General features: G+C 41.7%; 1 protein-coding gene across 1 annotated transcript in view; it reads left to right on the top strand.

The window, feature by feature from the left end:
* Positions 1–26,856, top strand: part of PTPRF (protein tyrosine phosphatase receptor type F) — a 953,410-nt gene that overhangs the window by 895,816 nt on the left and 30,738 nt on the right. The window contains exons 28-29 of the mRNA XM_033915537.1: positions 16,437–16,615; positions 25,647–25,773. Coding sequence (XP_033771428.1) covers positions 16,437–16,615; positions 25,647–25,773 — 306 coding nt within the window. The remainder of the gene's footprint in view (positions 1–16,436; positions 16,616–25,646; positions 25,774–26,856) is intronic.

The raw sequence follows: 26,856 nt of genomic DNA, 5'->3' as shown, positions 1-26,856 counted from the left end.
TTTGGGGGAGGGGGTGGGACAAAGGCTGGAAGGCAGTGAGGGGGGACATAGGAAGGAGCACTGGGGGCACTAAGAACATGGGAAGAGGTACTAAGGACATAGGAAGGAGGTACCGGGGCACTAAGGACATAGGAAGGGGCACTAAGGACATGTGAAGGAGGCACTGGAGGCACTAAGGATATAGGAAGGGCCACTGGGGGCACTAAGGACAAAGGAAAGAGGCACTGGTGGCAGTAAGGACATAGGAAGGGGCACTAAGGACATAGGAAGGAGGCTGGGGGCAGTAAGGACATAGAAAGGAAGAAGGGAGGGAATAGAAAGGGACAATTGTTGGGCCTGAGTGCAGAAAGAAAGAAATACAACGGCCAAGGAGAGAGAGAGACAGAAAGAAAGACAGACAATGGAAAAGGAGAGAGAAAGAAAGACAGACACATCTATTCTAGCCTGTTAATGTAACGGGCTTAAAGGCTAATTATAAATAATTGACTACAGACTTACACAGATTTTTAATCATAAATAAGTTACAATCTTCTATTCCGTCACTGAAGTACATAAATACAAGGTCTACCATTTTCTCTGTTAGCGCCCCTTCTCTTTGGAATAATATTCCGACCTACTTATGTGAAGAATCAATTCTTAATAATTTCAAGACAAAGTTAAAAACATTCCTCTTTCTTGATGCCTTCAAGACCTAACTGTCCTTCTAAGAGCAACCTAGCTTGATTTTATCTCTAGCAGCCCCTTCTATTTTTTCCTTAAATGTTTTCTTTCATCTTGATTATTGTAGTTACATTACATTACATTACTTATTTCTATTCCGCCTCAACCTTGCAGTTCTGGGCGGATTACAAAAGAGACATCTGGACATTTCCAAGATGATTACAAAGAGACTTCTGGACTTTTCCAGAAGAGTTACAAGAAGAAGAACATTTCCAGAGGAGTTACAAGAAGAATGGTGTAGTATAGTTTAGGGAATGAGATGCGGCAAGGAGGATTGGGCTATTCCAGTGGATATACAATTTGGGATGCTGTACAGATAGGATATAGTACAGTTTCAGTATATATGCAGTTAGGGAAGCAGTTGACAAGCTTGGGCTTTGAAGGGAAGGATAACTGATGAAGAAGGGAGGATGGGGGGGTCACACTGAGGGGAATCCAGGTTGGAGTTATGACATCTGTATACATTTTTTGAATAGATGGGTTTTGATTTCTTTGCAAAAAGATTTGAAATCGCTTGTTGTCATCAGCAGGTTGGAGATGGCATGGTCCAATTTCGCTGCTTGCGTCGCTAGCAGACTGTCAAACATCTTCTTACGCTGGGTGCCTTTGAGTAGGGGGTAGGTAAATGGAGTCTTAGATCTTCTTTGTCTAGCGGCGAGATTTTGGTTCAGGCGGTTGTTTAGGTAATTAGGGGCTGAGCCATTTATTGCTTTGAATAATAGACAGTATAATTTGAATTGGATTTGCACTTGTATTGGTAACCATTGTGAGTCTAGGTAGGCAGTGGTGACGTGGTCAAATTTTCTTAGCGAGTAGATCAGTCTGAGTGCAGTGTTTTGGATTGTCTGTAATTGTTTTATCATTGTTGCAGGGCAAGGCAGGTAGAGGATGTTGCAGTAGTCCAGTAGACCTAGTACTAGGGATTGGACTACAAGCCTATATTGCTCTTTGTCGAAGAATTTTCTGATTTTACGTAAATTGCGCATGGCTAGAAATGCTCTCTGGGTGGTCTTGTTGACATGGGCTTGCATTGTGCAGCATCTGTCTATTGTTACTCCCAGGAGTTTAAGGGTGGGTTGTATATGGTATTTGGTGGAGTTAATTTCTAGTTCTGTGGTGGAGGGGTTCTTATCCTTTTCGAGGAGTAGAAATTTTGTTTTGTCCGTGTTCAGTCTCAGTTTGTGGTCTGTCATCCATTTTTCCACTGCTTGTAGGGTTTTTTCCAATTTTTCTGTAGAAGTGGGGTCAGGAGAATTGAAGGGTAGAAGTATGGTGATATCATCAGCGTAGCTGTAAAAGGTTACATTTAGGTTGTCTAGGGTGGAACCCAGAGAGGATAAAAAGAGGTTGAAGAGGGTAGGTGAGAGTGGTGATCCTTGAGGAACCCCGCAGGGGTTGGACCATGGATCTGATTTAAGATTGTTTGATTTAACTTTATAAGATCTGGTTTTAAGGAATCCTTGGAACCAGTTATATACCCTGCCTAAAATCCCTATGGCTTCTAGTGTCTGTAGTAGGATGGTTTGGTCAACCAGATCGAATGCTGCGGATAGATCAAGTTGAATTATCAGCATCCTTCTGCCTTTGCTGAGGTGCTGTCGGGCTGTGTCTAGTAGGGTTACTAGTAGGGTCTCCATGCTGTGGTTGGATCTGAACCCCGATTGAGAGGGGTGGAGAAGATTGTGTCTTCCAGGTAATTTGTGAGGTATTGGGCAACAAATCCTTCTATAATTTTGACATATATTGGTATTGAGGCGATGGGTCTATAGTTAGCGGGGTTATCTATTAGGCCTTTGTGATCCTTCACATTTGGAGTGATTATGATTTCTCCTAGGTGCTGCAGGAATTGACCTTCAGTGCAGTAGTTCCTGCCCTCTTACCCTTTGTTCCCGTTTGTCATTATTTTAAATGTCTTCGAATGTCATTGTTATTCCTGGTGATGCCCTGTCATCTTAAATTTGTATTTTAACCAAAGTATTCTTTACAATTTTGTACACCGCCTAGAAGGTTGATTGGGCGGTATAAGAAATATTAAATAAACTTGAAAGTTGAAACAAAAATAATATATTCACACAGATCCTTAATCATAAATATGTTATAAAATAATATAAAAGACTTTAGAATTTATAAACATATAGATATTTATTTTAGCATTGCCTATTTATTAAACTATTCATAAATATAATAGATTAAGTACATTAATAGATAAAGTACATTAATTGATAATACAAAATAATTGAGAATATTATTTTATTATATGATATGAGATATTAGATATCCATAAAATATTACATAAAATATTACCAATTCTTAAAATACATAATTAAGATATTAAAATATTACAAATATCTATAGACATTATGTTTTTATTATAAGGTTAATTTGTACTGTAATATTGATGTATATTCATTATGCCCCTTTTTTAACTGCAAAATTACCCAAATAAACCTAACATTGTAATTACTAGTCTTATAGCCCATTACATTAACAGGTGCTAGAATATATGTTTGTGTCTCTCTTTATTTCTTTCTCTCTCTCTCCTTAGCCGCTTTCTTTCTTTCTGTCTTTCTTTTTCTTTAGCTGTCCATCACCACCCCTTGCCTGCTCCCCCAGTCCATTCTCCCTTCCTTTTACCTTCCCTGTGTCCACCACCACCCCTTCACAGCTCTCCTTATGCAGCAGCAGCCCTTCTCCCTTTGTTTTACCTCCCCCCTGTCCAGCAGCACCTTCCTTCTCCCCCTGTCCAACATTAGGCCTCCGTTCCTTTTTCTTCACCCCCCCTGTCCATCAGCACCTCTTTCCTTCTCCCCCTGTCCAGCAGTAGGTATCCCTTCCTTCCCCCCTCCTCCTTCTTATCCCTATGATACACTTACCTTGCTCTGCCCCTGATCAGAGGTTCCCAACAGCCGCCCAGTTGCAACCATTGGAAAAGTTCCCTCTGCGGCATCCCGCACCCCTCCTGACGCGACTCCCGCTGTCTTTCTATCTGTCTCTGTCCCTGGCCCCCTTTGTCTGTTTGTCTTTCTGTGTATCTCCCTGCCCCTGTGTCTTTCTTCTTTTCTTTCTGTCTCCCTTTCTCCCTCTGTCTGTCTGTCCGAAGCAGCATTCCCTCCCCCTCCATTTCCCTCCCCCCACACCAGTTCCCTGTGCACCTGGCCCTGTGTCTTTCTTCTTTTCTTTCTGTCTCCCTTCCTCCCTCTGTCTGTCTGTCCAAAGCAGCGTTCCCTCCCCCTTCCATTTCCTTTCCCCCACACCAGTTCCCTGTGCAGCAGCATTAGCGTTTCCTCTACCCCCTTTCCCTTCCCGCAGTCGCGACTACAAACGCGGTCCCGAGTCCTTTGCCGCCTCCCCCCCCTTCCCTTTCCTTCCCTTCCCGCGGGCCCGACTACACATGGCGATTCAAGCAGCGTATGCAGCAGTCTTCACACGCTGCTTCGGGTCCTTCTACTGCCCTGATTTACTCTGGCACGTCCGGAGCAAATCAAGGCAGTAGAAGGGCCCGAAGCAGCGTGTGAAGACTGCTGCACACGCTGCTTAAATCGCCAGTCGGGCCCATGGGAAGGGAAGGGGGGCAGCAAATGACTCGGGTCCCGGGCAGCGGAAAGTTGCTGGGCTCCTCGGTGGGGGCGCTGAGCGGCCGCGATCCCTCTCCTCCCAGACCCCCCCCCCCTCGCTGGAGGAACGGAGATCGGCGGCTACAGCCGCTGGCTTCGGTGTCTTCTATCCACTGCGGCCAACCCTAGCGGAAACAGGAAGTAGTCAGAGAGGGTGGGCCGCAGTCGACAGAAGACAGCAAAGCCAGCGTTAGCGCGGTGCAGCGCTTTTCTCTTCATTTAAAGGCGGGTGAGCCGGCGAGAAGGAGGAGGTGGTGGTTTTGACAATGAGTGAGGGCGGGAGGGGGGAGTCGCCGGCTGTGCTGTGCTTTCCCGATCTGGCCGCCGCATACACACTCTGACCACGGACCTACGGATCACAGATCAGGGATCACAGATCACGCAGGTCTGAGTGCGCATGCGCGGCTAGTGTTTTATTATAATTATAATTCATGATTAAATACATTAATCTAATTCATGATTAAATACATTAATCTAATATAGTAGGTTTAATATGTAGGTTTAATATACTAACGCATGAATTACATAAGAACATAATAATTACCGCTGCTGGGTCAGATCAGTGGTCCATCGTGCCCAGCAGTCCGCTCACGCGGCTGCCCTCTGGTCAAAACCAGCACCCTAACAGAGAGTAGCCCTACCTGTGTATGTTCTGGTTCAGCAGGAACTTGTCTAACTTTGTCTTGAATGCCTGGAGGGTGTTTTCCCCTTTGACAGACTCTGGAAGAACTTCCTTATGTTCGTATGGATTCTATCCCCTTTCAATTTTAGAGAGTGCCCTCTCGTTCTCCCTACCTTGGAGAGGATGAACAACCTGTCCTTATCTACTAAGTCTATTCCCTTCATTATCTTGAACGTTTCAATCATTTCCCCTCTCAGTCTCCTTTTTTCAAGGGAGAAGAGGCCCAGTTTCTCTAATCTTTCGCTGTACGGAAACTCCTCTAGCCCCTTAACCATCTTAGTCGCTCTTCTCTGGACCCTTTCGAGTAGTACCGTGTCCTTCTTCATGTATGGCGACCAGTGCTGGATGCAGTACTCCAGGTGAGGGCGCACCATGGCCCAGTACAGCAGCATGATAACCCTCTCCGATCTGTTCATGATCCCCTTCTTTATCATTCCTAGCATTCTGTTCGCCCTTTTCACCACCGCCGCACATTGCATGGATGGCTTCATTGACTTGTCGATCAGAACTCCCATCTCTTTCCTGGGAGGTCTCTCCAAGTACCGCCCGGACATCCTATATTCGTGCATGAGATTTTTATCGACATGCATCACTTTACACTTATCCACGTTGAACCTCATCTGCCATGTTGATGCCCATTTCTTTAAAACTTTAGATTGTTTAAATTACATAGAACCATATTGAATATGTAGAATTTAACTATTTGTTTCGCTATCATTTTTCAACTTTCATCGTTTTTATTATATGCTGTGAGGATGACTGACTGAAATGACTTGCCCTTTTCCTTCTCTCTTTCCTGTTTCTCTACAAGTGTTTACTTCTTCAGCACACATATACCAATATTTTTGTTTTCATCTGCTTTGTATTTAGGTGTTTTCACTTCCAACGAACATCAACATTTTTTGTTCTCGCTAATATAATGATTAATGACTCTTACAAATTATTTATCTCATGCCCCTTAAATTGATATCACTAAATGTCAAGGGTCTAAATAATGATATAAAAAAAGAAGATCTTCTCATACTTAAACTCTAAATATCCGGACATCATTTGTTTACAAGAGACTCATCTTAATGTGTTTGAAGCAGCAAAAATAAACCATGGATGAGTTCTTCAACTTTATTTTTCTCCTGCATTGGGAATCAAGAATGGAGTTCTTACTCTAGTTAAAAAACATACTGACATCACAGTTTTATCTGCATCCAATGATGTCCAAGGAAGATGGGTTCAAATCATCTTGTACATAAATAATTTGACTAACATTTATGCTCCTACAGTTGACTCAATAATTTTTTGAAGAAATTGCTGACAGATTAGTTGCAAATAATGTTTTACATCACATTGTAGCTGGAGACTATAACATGATTATGAACCCTCGTATAGACAGAATATTGAATGCAACTTACAGAACTCCTAAGGCCAGGACTATCCTGGAGGACATAATGTCACATTTATACCTAAGAGAGATGCATGGCATTCCCTTCACCCGTCCAGTAGAAAATTTACCTTTTATTCACCACCTCATTGTTCCTACTCTCATATAGACATGTTTCTCATTAGCCATTCTCTCTCTTAATTCACAACAGATGCTTCCATTGAAGAAATTTCTATTTCAGACCAGGCCACCATTACTTTAACTTTAGAAAACATTGCACGAGTTCCTATTTCAAAGCAATGGAGATTTAACTCTTGCCGCCTTCTAGAACTGGACTTCAGGGAACACATCAGTAATACTATTAAATAATTCTTCCATTTTAATAAACCTGAGGATACTAATTGGATAACATTATGGGATGCCTTCAAAGTGTACATCCGTGGTGTGATCATTTCTATGAACTCTAAAATTAGGAAATTAAAGATTGTGGAACTTAAAGCGATAGAAGATGACCTCAAAACCAAAGAACTTGAGCACCAACTAGATATTAGGAACTTTAACACTCTAATGGACCTGCAAAAGCTCTGCTTCCAATATAACACTATCATGCGGGAAAACGCGGCTCACTCTGTCTTCATCTCGGAAGCTAACTATTATGCTGAGAACAACAAACCAGTCCATTTCCTAGCAACATATTTGCAAAAGAAAAGGGAAAAAAATCAATAGATAAACTTCTCTTCTTATGGTGACACTATTTTCACAACCATTGATATTTTAAATGAATTTAAAAATTATTATGGAAAACTATACTCCTCTGAGCTGACTGACAATAAAATTTTGCATACCTTTTTGGATGAAATAGACTTTCCAAGGTTACTCATTGAAGAACATACCCAATTTTCATAAACCTTTACGCAAAGTGAGATCATAGACTCAATTTCAGCAATGGCAAAAAATAAATCACCAGGTCCAGACAGATTCACTGTCGAATTCTATCAATCATTTCAAAATACACTAATTCCTTATATGCAACAGTTTTTTACTCAGTTGATAATGCAAGGATCTGCTTTGGGAACTTTTTTATTTTTTTAAAATATCTTTATTCATTTTAAAGCTAACAATAAGTGCAACATATTATACAGACATTTTACACTTTAAACAGCACTTAAATTCAATCAAATTATATTTCATAACAAATACATGTCTCTTCCCCCCCCTTTTTTCCCCCCAAAAATTGCAATCAACAATAAATTAAATTAAAGGTATTTCCCCACCCCCCTCCTACCCACCCTGGATGTATATAATCAAAGGGCAAAATCAATAATAACTGCGTACAGAATTTTGTCAGTGGTTTCCAAACATCCTTAAATTTCCTATAATGTCCCAGTTGTATGGCAATCATACGATCCAGCTTAAAAGTGTGGCATAAAGATTCCCACCAAAAATTATAATTTAACCGGTCCCAGTTTTTCCAGTTCTTCAAAATAAGTTGTATGGCAACTCCTGTCATGATAAAGAGAAGTTTGTTGTTATGGGAAGTTTCACAGAAGCAACTCTGATTGTCGTCCCCAAACCTGATAGAGATCCTTTGCATGTCAGTAATTATAGACCACTTTCCATGATCAATGTAGATGCCAAAATCTATACTAAGATACTTGTGACTAGGCTGCAAAGAGTTATTTCATACATGATTACCATGGACCAAACTGGTTTTATTAATGGCAGACACTCGTGTAATAATTCCCGTACATTATTGAATATAATTGCTGCATGTCAACCCTGTGATCACAAACTTGCACTCATAGGACTAGATACAGAAAAGGCATTTGATAGAATTGAATGACCCTTTATACATGCTACTTTACGTAAATTTAATATTCCCGCACAATTCATTAATATGATTGGTGTGCTATACTCTGAGCCAACCACAAGAATATCCATTAATGGACAACTATCCAATATCTTTAAGCCTACAAGAGGAGCATGCCAAGAATGCCCGCTGTCCCCTTTATTCTTTAATATTGCATTGGAACCACTATTGGTGGCCATCAGGGCTCAACCGGATATTTCTGAGTTTAAATACAATAATGGAGAAATTAAGCTCTCTGCCTATGCAGATGACATCATGCTCTATTTAACACCTGAATCTATCCCCCAAGTTATTAAGATTATTGAGCAATACACTCAGGTCTCTGGATATAAATTGAACACTAACAAATCAGAATTTATGCCTCTTAACTGCATAGAAGACAAGCAAGCTATTGAATCATTTGGATTTAACTGGAATGTACGCAAATTGAAATATTTAAGTCTTCTTATAAACCCAACATTAAAGAACACTGAACAACTTAATTCCGATTACATATGAATCTTGATAAAAGAACACATAGATGGACACCATTAAAAATCACCTGGTTGGATCGACTTGCCATTATTAAAATGATGATTCAACCTAAAATTAATTATGTGTTAAGTATGCTACCCTTTCTTTTAAATAAAAAAATATATTGTAATATTAAACAAGCTTTGAGTAAATTCTTGCGGAATATCAAGCAACCATGAATCGCAATGCATAAACTTAAAAATGTAAAGTCTAAAGGCGGTGTCAGTTTTCCAGATTTTCTTAAATACTATCAGGCCTTTATAATGTATCAGGGTTCCTTATGGATTCTTAATAAAACCATATCTAACCCTCCTTCATGGCTTACATTGGAGAAAAGCTTACTTGGTACCAACATTCTTGCACTTACACCATCAAAATCCTTCTATTTAAAACAGCAAAAACAATTAAACTGTATCATTCGATCAACGAAAGCGGTAATACAACACTTTGACAATGTTATGGAAACTAAATGGATGGACACCTCGCTGGTCTCACTATGGAATAATGACTCATTTAAAATTCAAAACACCACATTGAACTGGCCTATATGGAAAAAGGTGAAATATATACTTTACATGATCTTCTTAACCACTACAATTGGATGACTTTTGAAGAAGTTTGTAATAAATATAGTTTACTGGTTGACCAATATAGTAGGTAGCAGCAACTAAAACAATGTGTAACTGCTGCATTTCCAGATATACAAAAACTAAAGTATACACCTGATCTTTTTCTTCAATGTATTACTATTACTCCTCTCAAAGGTGTAGCCTCCAAATGGTATGGGCTACTGCGTCAATCGTTACCGGTGTCAATAACACTGCTGATGAATGCTTGGCATCGGCAGATGATGAAGTGTGGACCAGAATATTTAAGTTTATCCGATTGGCTGCAGTCCTTCAATCTTTATACTTTTTTTTTTTTTACAACGGGCTCATTGGACTCCACACAAACTTGCTAAATTCTCACATAAAGTCTCTAAATTATGCTGGTCCTGTGAGAAAACTGTTGGTACATTCCTGCACATTATATTTCAATGCTCTCAGCTCACGATATATTGGGAGAAGGTTTGGAACACTATTTCCTCTATATTAAAGATCCAAGAACCGTTAAATCTTAAAATTATTGTTCTAGGACAACTGGGTCTTACACAGCCTCTATAAGAGCCTAATGTGCGTTTGCTTAATATCCTGTTGTTTTTGGCTATCAAAAATATATTGCATTGCTGGAAGAATTTATCTAAGGTAGAATTCATTGCATGGTGGAATACAGTATGTATTACTGCCAAGTTTGAAAATATAATAGCAGAAAAACATCATTCTGCTAGTTTATTCCTTAAAATTTGGAGCCCGGTTCAATTATATTGTGCTTTAGACCGTTGACAAATAGTTTTTCTCAGAATATTTTGTTAAAAGATTACCGTATTTTTCGTTTCATAAGACACACATTTTTTCCACCCAAAATTGGGTGGAAATTTCGGTACGTCTTATGAAGCGAAGGTAACTTTTTTTAAACACCCCCACCTACCCTGTTGTACCTTTTTACAATTTCCCACTCGTTGTGGGTACGCGGGTTGACTGTTTCCCGCCCCCGCTGCTGCTTGCCGCCACTGCTCCAAATCCCTGCTCACCACCGCTATTCCCTGCTGGCCACCACTGCACTACAACTCCGGGAAGGGAAGGGCCAGCGTGCAGCGATTTCACATCACTGGCCCACAAGCCTTCTCCCAACTTTAGAACTGATGTCTGTTCTGACGTCGGGAGAAGGCTTGTGTGCCGGCAACGTGCAATCGCTGCACGCTGGCCCTTCCCTTCCTTGAGTAGTGGCACGGCAGAGGACCGGGGCCAGAGGAGGAGGAATCGGCTTAGGGTAGGCAGGCTTCAGCATGGCAGGGAGGGAGGAAGGCAGTTTCCGGCACGGCAGGGAGGATGAAGGACTAAGGCTAGAAGGCAGTGAGAGGGAGGAGGCACGAACTTGGGACATGGGAGGGAGGTAACATAGAAACAGACGGCAGATAAGGGCCACGGCCCATCTAGTCTGCCCACCCCAATGACCCTCCCCTACCTTTCTCTGTGAATAGATCCCACGTGTCTATCCCATTTGGCCTTAAAATCAGGCACGCTGCTGGCCTCAATAACCTGAAGTGGAAGACTATTCCAGCGATCAACCACCCTTTCAGTGAAAAAGAATTTCCTGGTGTCCCCATGCAGTTTCCCGCCCCTGTTTTTTCACGGATGCCCCCTTGTTGCCGCGGGACCCTTGAAAAAGAAGATATCTTCTTCCATCTCGATGCGGCCCGTGAGATACTTGAATGTCTCGATAATGTCACCCCTTTCTCTGCGTTCCTCGAGTGAATATAGCTGCAACTTATCCAGCTGTTTCTCGTACGGCTGATCCTTGAGTCCCGAGACCATCCGGGTGGCCATTCTCTGGACCGACTCCAGTCTCAGCACATCCTTACAGTAATGCGGCCTCCAGAATTGCACACAGTATTCCAGGTGGGGCCTCACCATGGATCTATACAATGGCATAATGACTTCAGGCTTACGGCTGACGAAACTCATAGTAACATAGTAGATGACGGCAGATAAAGACCCGAATGGTCCATCCAGTCTGCCCAACCTGATTCAATTTAAATTTTTTTTTTTTTTTCTTCTTAGCTATTTCTGGGCGAGAATCCAAAGCTTTACCCGGTACTGTGCTTGGGTTCCAACTGCCGAAATCTCTGTTAAGACTTACTCCAGTCCATCTATACCCTCCCAGCCATTGAAGCCCTCCCCTGCCCATCCTCCACCAAACGGCCATACACAGACACAGACCGTGCAAGTCTGCCCAGTAACTGGCCTAGTTCAATATTTAATATTATTTTCTGATTCTAAATCTTCTGTGTTCATCCCACGCTTCTTTGAACTCAGTCACAGTTTTACTCTCCACCACCTCTCTCGGGAGCGCATTCCAGGCATCCACCACCCTCTCCGTAAAGTAGAATTTCCTAACATTGCCCCTGAATCTACCACCCCTCAACCTCAAATTATGTCCTCTGGTTTTACCATTTTCCTTTCTCTGGAAAAGATTTTGTTCTACGTTAATACCTTTCAAGTATTTGAACGTCTGAATCATATCTCCCCTTTCCTCTAGGGTATACATATTCAGGGCTTCCAGTCTCTCCTCATATGTCTTCTGGCGCAAGCCTCCTATCATTTTCGTCGCCCTCCTCTGGACCGCCTCAAGTCTTCTTACGTCCTTCGCCAGATACGGTCTCCAAAACTGAACACAATACTCCAAGTGGGGCCTTACCAATGACCTGTACAGGGGCATCAACACCTTCTAATGACTACGCCTCTCTTTATACAGCCCAGCATCCTTCTGGCAGCAGCCACTGCCTTGTCACACTGTTTTTTCGCCTTTAGATCTTCGGACACTATCACCCCAAGGTCCCTCTCCCCGTCCGTGCATATCAGCTTCTCTCCTCCCAGCATATACGGTTCCTTCCTATTATTAATCCCCAAATGCATTACTCTGCAATTCTTTGCATTGAATTTTAGTTGCCAGGCATTAGACCATTCCTCTAACTTTTGCAGATCCTTTTTCATATTTTCCACTCCCTCTTCGGTGTCTACTCTGTTACAAATCTTGGTATCATCTGCAAAAAGGCACACTTTTCCTTCTAACCCTTCAGCAATGTCACTCATATACCTATTGAACAGGATTGGCCCCAGCACCAAACCCTGAGGGACTCCACTAGTCACCTTTCCTTCCTTCGAGCGACTTCCATTAACCACCACCCTCTGGCGTCTGTCCGACAGCCAGTTTCTGACCCAGTTCACCACTTTGGGTCCTAACTTCAGCCTTCCAAGTTTGTTCAACAGCCTCCTATGAGGAACTGTATCAAAGGCTTTGCTGAAATCCAAGTAAATTACATCTAGCATATGTCCTCGATCCAGCTCTCTGGTCACCCAATCAAAAAATTCAATCAGGTTCGTTTGGCACGATTTACCTTTTGTCATGTTGCCTCGGATCCTGTAACCCATTAGATTCAAGGAAATACACTATCCTTTCTTTCAGCAACACTTCCATTATTTTTCCAACAACTGAAGTGAGGCTCACCGGCATGTAGTTTCCTGCTTCATCCCTGTGACCACTTTTATGAATAGGGACCACATCTGCTCTCCTCCAATCCCCAGGAATCACTCCCGTCTCCAGAGATTTGTTGAACAAGTCTTTAATAGGACTCGCCAGAACCTCTCTGAGCTCCCTTAGTATCCTGGGATGGATCCCGTCTGGTCCCATCGCTTTGTCCACCTTCAGTTTTTCAAGTTGCTCATAAACACCCTCCTCCGTGAACGGCGCTGAATCTATTCCATTTTCTCGTGTAACTTTGCCAGACAATCTTGTTCCTTCTCCAGGATTTTCTTCTGTGAACACAGAACAGAAGTATTTGTTTAGCACATTTGCTTTCTCCTCATCACTCTCCACATATTTGTTCCCAGCATCTTTTAGCCTCTTTCACTAATATAACTGAAAACATTTTTATCTCCCTTTTTTACATTTTTAGCCATTTGTTCTTCTGCCTGTGCCTTCGCCAAACGTATCTCTCTCTTGGCTTCTTTCAGTTTCACCCTGTAGTCCTTTCTGCTCTCCTCTTCTTGGGTTTTTTTATATTTCATGAACGCCAACTCTTTCGCCTTTATTTTCTCAGCCACTAGGTTGGAGAACCATATCGGCTTCCTTTTTCTCTTGTTTTTATTGATTTTCTTCACACAAAGGTCCGTAGCCATTTTTATCACTCCTTTCAGCTTAGACCACTGTCTTTCCACTTCTCTTATGTCCTCCCATCCTAACAGCTCTTTCTTCAGGTACTTTCTCCTGCGTATGCAACCTATGATTTTCCTTGCCTTGGATGAAGCTTGCTCCACTTGATTGGCAGTCTTCATGTTCTCACTGACGATCACCCCTAAGTCTCGTTCTGCTTCAGTTCTTGTTAGGATCTCACCCTTAAGGGTGTAAGTCTTGCATGGATTTTGGATGCCCAGGTGCATAACTTTGCATATTTTGGCATTGAAGCTGAGTTGCCAGGACCTAGACCAGTGCTGCAGTAGGAGTAGGTCGTGCATCATGTTGTCGGGCACTGAATTTATGTCTGTTGTGTTTTTGCCCACTACATTGCTTAGTTTGGCGTCATCGGCGAATAATGTTATTTTGCCTCGCAGCCCTTCTGCCAAGTCTCTTATAAAGATGTTGAATAGGATCGGGCCCAGGACCGAGCCCTGCGGCACTCCACTGATCACCACTACCCTCTGAAGCCTACCTCCAAGCCAGTTCCCAACCCATTTCATCAATGTGTCACCCAATCCTATAGAACTCATCTTGCTCAGCAACCTGCGGTGTGGAATGCTATCGAATGCTTTACTGAAGTCCAGGTATACGATGTCCAGGGACTCCCCAACATCCAGCTTCCTCATCACCCAGTCAAAGAAGCTGATCAGGTTGGATTGGCAGGATCTCCCCTTAGTAAATCCATGTTGACGGGGATCCCGTAGATTCTCCTCGTTCAGGATCGTATCCAATTGGCGTTTGATTAGAGTTTCCATTAGTTTGCACACCATTGATGTGAGACATAAGAACATAAGCAATGCCTCTGCTGGGTCAGACCTGAGGTCCATCATGCCCAGCAGTCCGCTCACGCGGCGGCCCAACAGGTCCAGGACCTGTGCAGAAATCCTCTATTTATACCCCTCTATCCTCTTTTCCAGCAGGAAACCGTCCAATCCTTTCTTAAATCCCAGTACCGTACTCTGCCCTATTACATTCTCTGGAAGCGCATTCCAGGTGTCCACCACACGTTGGGTAAAGAAGAACTTCCTAGCATTTGTTTTGAATCTGTCCCCTTTCAACTTTTCCAGATGCCCTCTTGTTCTTTTATTTTTTGAAAGTGTGAAGAATCTGTCCCTCTCTACTCTCTCTATGCCCTTCATGATCTTATAAGTCTCTATCATATCCCCTCTAAGTCTCCTCTTCTCCAGGGAAAAGAGACCCAGTTTCTCCAATCTCTCAGCATATGGAAGGTTTTCCATCCCTTTTATCAGACGTGTCGCTCTCCTCTGAACCCTCTCGAGTATCGCCATATCCTTCTTAAGGTACGGCGACCAATATTGGACGCAGTATTCCAGACTCACCAGTCTGTAGTTTGCTGTCTCCATCTTAGAGCCTTTCTTGTGGAGTGGAATGACGTTAGCCATCTTCCAGTCCAACGGGACATTACCCGTACTAAGGGAGAGATTGAAGAGCGCGGATAGCGGTTCCGCCAAGACATCACATAACTCCATGAGCACCCTGGGGTGTAGGTTGTCAGGCCCCATTGCTTTGACAGCTCGCAGTAGACACCGAAGAACAAAGGCTGGAAGGCAGTGGTGGGGGGTACGAACATGGGAGGGAGGGAATAGAAAAGGACAATTGTTGGGCATGAAGAAAGAAAGGAAGGAGACTCATGAAATCACCAGACAACAAAGGTAGGAAAAATGATTTTATTTTCAATTTAGTGATCAAAATGTGTCAGTTTTGATCATTTATATCTGCTGTGTGTATTTTATATGAAAAATGAAAGGAACAGCCTGGCAGGGAAGGGGAGACAGGGTGCAGAGCCTGGTATATATTAGTTCACAATTTGGTTCAGAATGGGTTTTTTTTCTGGTTTTCCTACTCTAACTCTAGGGTGTGTCTTATGTTCTGGTGCATCTTATGGAGTGAAAAATACGGTATATTGATCACCTCCCCTTAACTTAATTTGTGATGCTTGTTGGAAGCTCTTATACATGTGGATGATTGCAAGTATGCCATTGGCTGATAATGTGTGTGCTGGTAATGCCATGTACACTTGTCTTATTCATAATTTAATATAATGTGTGTGTGTATGTATATATATATATATATATATAAAATATTTAAGCTTTGTATAATCAGATTGTTTCATGTTTTATTTAATATTTGTATACTTTGTTATAAAATTAATAAAAAATATTTGAACTTAAATGAGTAATTTAATTCCCCTGCAACATGCTCAAAAGCTGTCAGGCATGTTTAGTGCTAGAAAAAATACTGTCATATCCAAAGCAGTGTTAGAAGGGTTGGTTGACACCTCTCCAACCAATCCAACCACTCTGCCCCAAATTGGCTTCCCCAAAAACCCTAGCCCTGGTGGTCCAGTGCCTCCCCCTCCCCCCGGCAGATACTGACACCCCCTCCCAAGGCAGTCCAGGGCCTTTCCCCACTGGCAGGTCTAGAGGCACACCCCTTGGCCCCAAAGTTTTTTAACCGAAGATGGAGAGGAGGCATCCTTCCTTCCTCCAGGTGACTTCATCAAAATGATTACACCCTGCCCCACCCAGTGCATTCTGGGATGCACTGGCAGGGCCTAACTTCCAAATAAGGGAAAAACTCGAGCACTACTTCCAGATTTATGTTGATTTTTTTTTTCCATTTTTCTGAATTATCACCTTTAGAAAATGGTACAAAATAATTTTAACATATATAATGGTAAGAGCAACTATTATGACTCAGTAATCAGGATGACTGGACAGACTTGATAGGTGAAATGTCTGAACTATCTGAGGGCTCCTGGAATTGTGTTCATGAGATGGCCTCATTGTGATTTCTGTTTTCCAGCTCCTGGCCAATTCTAAAGCACATACCTCACGTTTTATTAGTGCCAACCTAACCTGCAACAAGTTCAAGAACCGCTTGGTGAACATTATGCCATATGAGCTAACCAGAGTCTGCTTGCAGCCCATTCGAGGTGTCGACGGGTCTGACTATATCAACGCCAGTTTCATAGATGGCTACAGGTGAGCACAGTTGACTGAGATTTTTCTCTTTTAGAGGATTGGGGTGGATGCTTCTCACAGTATGAATATTGCTGGACATATCTGAGATGATATGATCTTTATGGCCAAACATGCTTAGAGATGTAAATGGGATGAAATTAAGTTTGGAGGGTAGAATGTCGGCTCTGCATACTAGGATCGGAGCATCAATGATATCTGTGGCTGGCGTAGAACAAAAGAATAGCCTTACTGGGTCAGACCAATGGTCCATCAAGCCCAGTAGCCCATTCTAACGGTGGCCAATCCAGGTCACTAATACCTGGCCAAAACCCAAGGTGTAGCAATATTCCATACTACTAATTCAGGGCAAGCAGTGGCTTTCCCCTTGTCTTTCTCAATAACAGACTATGGACTTTTCCTCCAGGAACTTGTCCAAACCTTTCTTAAAACCAGCTATACTATCCACTCTTACCACATCCTCGGGCAGTGCTTTCCAGAGCTTAACTATTCTCTTGAGTGAAAAAAAAATCCTCCTATTCGTTTTAAAAGTATTTCCTGTAACTTCATCGAGTGTCCCCTAGTCTTTGTAATTTTTGACTGAGCGAAAAATTGATCCATTTGTACCCGTTTTACTCCACTCAAGATTTTGTAGACTTCAATCATATCTCACCTCAGCTGTCTCTTTTCCAAGCTGAAGAGCCCCAAACCTTTTTAGTATTTCCTCATACGAGAGGAGTTCCATCCCCTTTACCATCTTGGTCGCTCTTCTTTGAACCTTTTCTAGCACCACTATATCTTTCTTGAGATAAGGAGACCAGAATTGAACGCAATACTCAAAATGAGGTCGCACCATGGAGCGATAGAGGGGCATTATGACATTCTTACTCTTGTTAACCATCCCTTATTAAATAATTCCTAGCATCCTGTTTGCTTTTTTGGCCACCATCGCACATTAAGCAGAAGATTTCATCGTATTGTCTACAATAATACCCAGATCCTTTTCTTGGGCGCTAATCCCCAAGGTGGACCCTAGCATCAAGTTTCAAGTTTATTATCTTTTTAATATACCGACCATCAACAGGTATCTGGCCGGTTCACAATAAAATTATAAAAAGAGAAAAGAATCATAAATATAAAAGGAAGATGGGTGAACATCAAAAACATAACTTGACTGACATGAGAGTGAGGATAAGAGGGAAAGGAGGGGAAAAGTTACATGTTTTGGAGAAGAAAGGGAGAAAGTGGGAATGGGGAAAAACATATTGGGTGGGGTCGCTTTATTAAAACGGTTGGTTAAATAAATTGGAACCAGCAGAGTGAAAGAGAGAAAAAAGAAAGAGAGGGAAATAGAGAGGAAAAAGTTAAGAGAAGAAAAAAAAGAAAAAGAAAGTAGCTCTAAGCACAGGCAAAAGCATCACGAAATAAGAAAGTCTTCAAGTTAATCTTAAATTTATCTAAATGTTGTTCTTCTCTAAGTTGTTGTGGCAGGGCATTCCACAACGTTGGGGCGACTACTGTAAAATTTATTTTCCGGGTATAATAGAACTCTTTTACGGAAGGAATTCGTAAAAGTGTTTGATCTGTTGACCTCAGAGTACGTGAAGAACATTGGGGGATGAGAACCTTATCAAGATATAGAGGCTGGTGTGAGAGTTTTATTCTGAAGGTAAGCAAGATGATTTTATAGGTGATACGATGTATGATAGGCAACCAATGTGCCTCTTTCAGAAGCGGGGTGACATGATCATATTTGCCTATTTTGTAAATAAGTTTTATTGCTGTATTTTGTATTAATTGTAAGCGGCGGGTTTCTTTTTGTGGGAGGCCGTTATAAAGAGAGTTGCAATAGTCTAAGTGAGAAATGACAAGAGAGTGAACCAGAATTGTGATTGCCTCTATCCCTAAGATTGAAGTTAATGAACGAATAAGACGAAGTTTGAAAAAACAGATTCTTACTACCGAACTGATTTGATCATGGAATGTGAGATCCTTATCGATAATGACTCCTAATAATTTTATTTTTGTTTCCATTTGTATAGGAGTGGATTTGATAGAAATTTTGCCAGATAGAGATTCGCTGTTTTTGATTGGGAGTAGTAGAGCACGGGATTTATCAATGTTGAGAGAAAGTTTATTTGTATAGAGCCAGTCGTTTATAGTATCCATTTTATTGTTTATGTCTGTTATATCTGAAGTATTTGAGGTGTTGACTGGGTGGAGTAGTTGTATGTCATCAGCATAGGCGAAAATTGTGAATCCAATAGATTGTGCTAGCGTAAGAAGAGGAGACAGAAAGATATTGAATAGTAGTGGAGATAGAATAGATCCTTGCGGAACACCATGGGTTGGTGATATAGGTTGAGAAGTTTCATTCTTTACCTGAACTTTAAAGCTACGTTCATTAAAGTATGAAATGAACCATAGAAGAGCCGGACCTGTTATACCGCAGTCTTTAAGTCGATTAATAAGAAGAGAGTGATCAATAGTGTCGAAGGCTGCGGACAGGTCAAGGGAAATAAGAAGAACAGATTTTTGGTGATCATGATAGTAATGAATAGTTGAGATAAGGCCTAGCAGTGACAGTTCAGTGGAGTGTGAAGAATGAAAACCTGTTTGACATGGATGAAGAGCATAAATTCTGTAAGTTGAGTGTGAATGATTTTTTCCGTTAGTTTAGAGATTAAGGGTAGGTTAGCGATAGGGCGGTAATTTGCTGGCTGAGAAGGGTCTAAGTTGTGCTGTTTCAATTTTGGGATAACGAGTGCTGTTTTCCAAGCAGTAAGTACTAGGTTGTCAGAAAGAGACTTAGATACCATTTCCCAGATGAATGGGCCAAAGAAGGAAAATATTTTTTTAAGGAGTGGAGGGGGAATACTCTCCATAAGATTGTTGAGGTATTTAAGGATTGTAAGATAAGGAGAAGATTAGCTAGAGAGGGCATTTTGAAATTTGAACAGGTGCTGAATGAGAGATGGGGAGATTCATCGGGAGTATGAGAAGGAGAGGCAGAAGAGGAAGGTCCTAGATGTGATCTAATATCTTTGATTTTTGTATCAAAGAAAAGTGCCAGCTCATTGGCAGATGGTTGCGTAGTTGAGGGTGTGGATTTTTTTTTTTTTTTTTTTTGAATATTTTGAGAGAGATTGAACTAGATTGAAGAGAGCTGAAGAGTTACGGGTGGAAGAGATAAGTTTGGAATAGTATTCTCTCTTGGTTTGTTGTATGGCAGTTTTATAATGAGAGGCTTTTTCCTTGAACAGGATGAGAAAGCTATTATGGCATGTTTTACGCCATTTATGTTCCACAGATCGAAGTTGTCGACGAAGGAGGGCAAGTTTATTGTTATACCAGGGTTGTTGTTTTTTTGAGTCTGATTTGGGATGAGTTTTTTTTTCTTGTTGAGGTGCCAGGGAGTCTATTAAAGATTTTGTAGAGGTTTCCCAGAGAGAGAATTGTTTATTGATAGAAAGTGAGGAAAAGTCGTTGAGGTTTAAGTTGAAGGAGTTTTGGATAGCAGGAAGAGTTATTTTATTAATGTTCCGGGGGATATAGTAATTTTTTTGTTGGGTATAGTATGAGAGTACAGGGAGGTCCAATTGCCAGTTAATTAAGGTGTGATCTGTCCAAGGTAGAGAATGAGATTGAAAGTGTTGAAAGAGGTGACAGATAGAAGTTGGGCAGAAAATCATGTCAAAGGTGTTACCAGCAGAATGGGTAGGCATTGAGATGAGAGGGGATAATGATAAGTCAGAGATTAATGTTAGGAGTTTTGCAGTGTTAGGGTGGTTAGGGGAATTAAAGTGGATATTAAAATCTCCAAGGATGATAGAATCAGGATAAGAGATATTAAAGTCCGAAATAGTAGAGATAAGGGTAGAAAGCGAGGTTTTAGTTACTGGAGGAGGGAGGTATATAAGAAGGAAATTAAGAGAGGGGGAGTGTTTTATAGAGAATTGAAGAGATTCTACTGGAGCGTCTGAATAGGAGTTGGAGGTGTTGGGCTGGAGAGGGATAGAGGTGTGAAAAATAACAGCTATTCCTCCTCCTCCCGGTAAATGTAATTCAGATTATTTTTCCCAATGTGCATCACTTTGCATTTGTCCACATTAAATTTCATCTGCCACTTGGGTGCCCAGTCTTCCAATTTCCTAAGTTCCGCCTGCAATTTTTCACAATCCACATGCGTTTTAACAGCTTTGAACAGTTTAGTGTCATCTGCAAATTTAATCACCTCACTCGTCGTTCCAATTTCCAGATCATATAAAAATTAGTTAAATAGTACCAGTCCCAGTACAGACTCCAGGGGCACTCCACTGTTTACTCTCCTCTATTGAGAAAAATGACATTATGACAAATGACAAAATGATTTAACCCTACCCTACCTTATCCACAACTGAACTTTGCCACCTATCCCATAGTAACATAGTAACATAGTAACATAGTAGATGACGGCAGATAAAGACCCGAATGGTCCATCCAGTCTGCCCAACCTGATTCAATTTAAATTTTTTTTTTTTTTTTTTTTTTTTTCCTTCTTAGCTATTTCTGGGCGAGAATCCAAAGCTCTACCCGGTACTGTGCCTGAGTTCCAACTGCCAAAATCTCCGTCAAGACCCACTCCAGCCCATCTACACCCTCCCAGCCATTGAAGCCCTCCCCAGCCCATCCTCCACCAAACGGCCATACACAGACACAGACCGTGCAAGTCTGCCCTGTTACTGGCCTAGTTCAATATTTAATATTATTTTCTGATTCTAAATCCTCTGTGTTCATCCCACGCTTCTTTGAACTCAGTCACAGTTTTACTCTCCACCACCTCTCTCGGGAGCGCATTCCAGGCATCCACCACCCTCTCCGTAAAGTAGAATTTCCTAACATTGCCCCTGAATCTACCACCCCTCAACCTCAAATTATGTCCTCTGGTTTTACCATTTTCCTTTCTCTGGAAAAGATTTTGTTCTACGTTAATACCCTTCAAGTATTTGAACGTCTGAATCATATCTCCCCTGTCTCTCCTTTCCTCTAGGGTATACATATTCAGGGCTTCCAGTCTCTCCTCATACGTCTTCTGGCGCAAGCCTCCTATCATTTTCGTCGCCCTCCTCTGGACCGCCTCAAGTCTTCTTATGTCTTTCGCCAGATACGGTCTCCAAAACTGAACACAATACTCCAAGTGGGGCCTCACCAATGACCTGTACAGGGGCATCAACACCTTCTTCCTTCTACTGACTACGCCTCTCTTTATACAGCCCAGAATCCTTCTGGCAGCAGCCACTGCCTTATCACACTGTTTTTTCGCCTTTAGATCTTCGGACACTATCACCCCAAGGTCCCTCTCTCCGTCCGTGCATATCAGCTTCTCTCTTCCCAGCATATACGGTTCCTTCCTATTATTAATCCCCAAATGCATTACTCTGCATTTCTTTGCATTGAATTTTAGTTGCCAGGCATTAGACCATTCCTCTAACTTTTGCAGATCCTTTTTCATATTTTCCACTCCCTCTTCGGTGTCTACTCTGTTACAAATCTTGGTATCATCTGCAAAAAGGCACACTTTTCCTTCTAGCCCTTCAGCAATGTCACTTACATACATATTGAACAGGATTGGCCCCAGCACCGAACCCTGAGGGACTCCACTAGTCACCTTTCCTTCCTTCGAGCGACTTCCATTAACCACCACCCTCTGGCGTCTGTCCGATAGCCAGTTTCTGACCCAGTTCACCACTTTGGGTCCTAACTTCAGCCCTTCAAGTTTGTTCAACAGCCTCCTATGAGGAACTGTATCAAAGGCTTTGCTGAAATCCAAGTAAATTACATCTAGCATATGTCCTTGATCCAGCTCTCTGGTCACCCAATCAAAAAATTCAATCAGGTTCGTTTGGCACGATTTACCTTTTGTAAAGCCATGTTGCCTCGGATCCTGTAACCCATTAGATTCAAGGAAATACACTATCCTTTCTTTCAGCAACACTTCCATTATTTTTCCAACAACTGAAGTGAGGCTCACCGGCCTGTAGTTTCCTGCTTCATCCCTGTGACCACTTTTATGAATAGGGACCACATCCGCTCTCCTCCAATCCCCAGGAATCACTCCCGTCTCCAGAGATTTGTTGAACAAGTCTTTAATAGGACTCGCCAGAACCTCTCTGAGTTCCCTTAGTATCCTGGGATGGATCCCGTCTGGTCCCATCGCTTTGTCCACCTTCAGTTTTTCAAGTTGCTCATAAACACCCTCCTCCGTGAACGGCGCAGAATCTACTCCATTTTCTCCCATGACTCTTTAATTTTCTCAGGAGCCTTTCATGAGGAACTTTATCAAAACCTTTTTGAAAATCTAGATATACTATATCAACCGGTTCACCTTTATCCACATGTTTATTCACACCTTCAAAGAAGTCAAGCAAATTTGTGAAGCAAGATCGCTTTCAGCTGAACCCATGCTGACTCCGTCTCATTAAATCATGTTTGTCTACTTGTTCCACAATTTTATTTTTTATAATCATTTCTACCATTTTGCCTGGCACCGAAGTGAGGCTTACTGGTGCCTTGCCTGGTATCCTGCAGTTTTGTATGGGGAGGATGAATTTTAAGAAAATGCTGAAAACTCAATTATTTGCCAATGCCTTCTTATGCTTATTTCAGTTGATAATCGCCTTTTAGAATTTTTTTGACAGCAATGTATGATTTAAAGCTTGCTTGTATTTCTGAATTGGTTGAATTTGAGCTCTATCCTAGTTTATAACAGGGACGATTAATTATGTTGTTTAGATATGTCTATGTTATATGTGATAATCATAGGGAAAGAAGATTTTGTGAATGTGATATGGACACCGCACAGTTTTATGTGGTATATAAATTTTTTAATAAATCAATAAATAAAATAAATAGTAATGCTTGCACAAATGATGATATTGAACAAAACTAATGTGGTTTAAAATTGGTTGTTAATTGTGTAAATTCAACTGGTTAAATATAATTTCCGTTTGGAAAGAGAGGAGGGATCCTTGAGCTTCCTGCTTCCCATCATCACCACAAGACTACTTATCTAATGCCATCATAAGAACATACAAATAGCCTTACTGGGTCAGACCAATGGTCCATCAAGCCCAGTAAGCCCGTCCTCACAGTGGACAATCCAGGTCACTAGTACCTGGCCAAAACCTAAGGAGTAGCAACATTTCATGCTACCGATCCAGTGCAACTTATCAAACTGATTGGGAATGCTAAACCCAATGATTGGGGGTGATAAACCCAATGCAAAATACCCTTCCCTGGACATAGTCAAAAAGTTTGCTGAATTTTGGGGATGCTTAAGCACCCACAGAGCTGGCTCCTATGACTAACATCTGTTTTGGTAACAATACAACTTGATCTATCTATATGGATAGGTATCTGCTCAAAAAAGAACAGTAATTGTTTTGAAACCACAAAACAAGAAGGTGAAGCAGACTGACACTAAGATGGTGAACCCACAAGGTAGGGCCTCTCATTATGGGCAAGAAAGCAATAGTCAGTTAAGAATACAGTAGTAGCTGCTTTGGATTGCCGGTTCGAGAAATAGGCAACACAACTTGAATTCGGACACAGTCATAGAACCATGATTGCAGATAAAGGCCAAATGGCCCATCCAGTCTGCCCATCTGCAGTAACCATTATTTCTCCCTCTCTATAAAAGATCCCATGTGCCTATCCACAGGCTTTCTTGAATTCAGACAGTCTCATTTTCCACCACCTCTTCCAGGAGACTGTTCCATGCATCTGCCACCCTTTCTGTAAAAAAAAGTATTTCCTTAGATTACTCCTGAGCCTATCACCTCTTAACTTCATCTCATGCTCTCTCACTCTGGAGCTTCCTTTCAACTGAAAGAGAGTGGCCTCATGCATATTTATGCCACATAGATATTTAAATGTCTCATCTCCTCTCTCCCGCATTTCCTCCAAAGTATACATATTGATATCTTTAAGTCTGTTCCCATGTGCCTTATGACGAAGTCAACCAACCATTTTAGTTGCTCCCTCCCCCTAGGGCTCTGTCTCGGTACTGCTGGGGGAGGGAAGTTCAGTGCTGCCAACGTCAGCAGAGAAGAAAAAAACGGCAGTTGCGGCAGGACAAAGAAAGAAGCCTATCCGGAGGGGTGAAACTCCCTCTCCACCAACGGCAACTTTAGCAACACATCCCTCACAGAAAGACTCAGGGATGCTACTGTTAACAGTGGATGTTTCTGAGAAGGCTCCCAGAGGCTCAGTTTTGGCCTTACGGTCCTCTCCCAGCTCCATGCTGAAAGATTCGGCTGCAACTTTGGAATTCCTCAACTTGCCTTTCAGGGATAGGAAGAGGGAGGGATGGGAAGGAGTCAGATGCTTTTATGTTTTCCTTATATATACTGATATTTGTCAACATTTGCTTATTTCTGATCTGAAGAAGAAGAGTTAACCTTCAAAAGCTCATCATAAAATGCATTGAGTTAGTCCAATAAAGAAGGTATCACCTTATTTCCTTTCTTTTTTGTTTTATTTCTTTATACTACCTTGGATCTATAATGAATCTCAATGAAGACTTTCTATGTGTAGATAGATGCTGGTATAGAGAATACAAGATGGCAAGTGATCGGATATAAGGACTCTTCAGAAGAGCCGCTGCTATTGCATATGCAGACCCAGAAACAAATGTGATTTACAAGCAGATATCTGGAATGAATAAGTCATAGATCTGATATACAACCATAACAGTTTACATTACTGCACTAATAATAACAAAAGAATCTCCACTATGACCACCTATTAACTCTCTTACAAACCACCCCACCCTCAACAACCCGCTAAATGTTAATAAGATCTACAACTTACCTCTCTAGCTAATCATTGTAACTCTGTTTTTTAAATTAACCTTTTGTAATCCGCCTTGAACCGCAAGGTAATGGCGGAATAGAAATCCCTAATGTAATGTAATGTAATTTATTATATGCAGGTACTTTTTCTGTTTCTAGTGGCTCAATCCAAGTTTTAGAACCTGTCAGTCTACTTCCATTAACTTGTATTTTTGGCTTTGCAGACAGCAGAAAGCATACATTGCTACACAAGGACCACTGGCTGAAACTACAGAAGATTTCTGGCGTATGCTCTGGGAGCACAACTCTACCATTGTGGTGATGTTAACCAAACTGAGAGAAATGGGACGGGTAAGAGCCAGCAACAACAGCACATGCACAGCAGCCATTCATATAAATTTGTGTAAGAATGTTGGAGGCCAGTGAGAAATGCTGAATCTTGTGTCAGTGGAAATAAGCAAGGCTCGTGTTTGTCTCTTTGCTAGCAGATGGAAGCAGAGAAGTTGAAGTGTCCAAATGACATTAGTATAACAGATAATGCAGCCAGGACTCTTGTCAGTATTTCTCGGTCCTCTGACTGGTGCAGCATGTTTGTCTGATAACAGGTTTAGCTATGGCCTGTGACCAGTGGTTAAGGCTTCCCACTGTGGTCTCCCAGGAGTCAGATTATGATCTTTCTCCTGGTTGAGTCCAGAGGGGTTTGCTGACCCTCCACAGCCCTTGTTGCCTTAACTTCATTTCCTATGGAGGAAATAAAGTTGCTTTTAAAAAATGAGAGAGAAGGTAAGCTGGACAGGAGTTTCAAGATATATTTTATCTTGATATTCTGCCCATTGGGATTGCCATCTAGGCAAGTTACAAAATTAATAGAACACAGTGAGAAGAAATGACAGCAGCAGCCAAAATAAAGGCTGAGGATGAGAGCGTCATCCAGCTGCAAAAACTGGAATACGGCAATCAAAGAGCTATTATTCTGGCATGACGCCTATCAGAGAGCAGTTTAAGGATGGCCCTTTGATGTAAAACTGTAGACATTCAGGACTACGCTACGTCTGCATGGTGGAGAGGTGGGTGAGGAAGCTGGAGCCATACACAGCAAACAAGGCAGGGACAGTGATGGTAAAGCATTCCATAGTGTTGGGGCTACCCCTAATGTTTTATTGTCTCTCTTTCCATTTCCTTTCTACCCCCCCTTTTTGTTCTTTTTTTCCCCCCCCTTTTTATCTCTAATAATGTAATTTTACCCCACTCCTCCCTCTCAATCATCACTTTCAAGATAATGAAGGGAATAGACTTAGTAGATAAAGACATGTTGTTCACCCACTCCAAGGAAGGAAGAACGAGAGGGTACTCTCTAAAGTTAAAAGGGGATAGATTCCGTACGAATGTAAGGAAGTTCTTCTTCACCGAGAGAGTGGTAGAAAACTGGAACGC

Source organism: Geotrypetes seraphini, chromosome 12 (genome assembly GCF_902459505.1).
Source record: "Geotrypetes seraphini chromosome 12, aGeoSer1.1, whole genome shotgun sequence".
Taxonomy (NCBI): domain Eukaryota; kingdom Metazoa; phylum Chordata; class Amphibia; order Gymnophiona; family Dermophiidae; genus Geotrypetes; species Geotrypetes seraphini.
The sequence above is the reverse complement of the archived record's forward strand: the minus strand, read 5'-3'. Positions and strand labels throughout refer to the sequence as shown.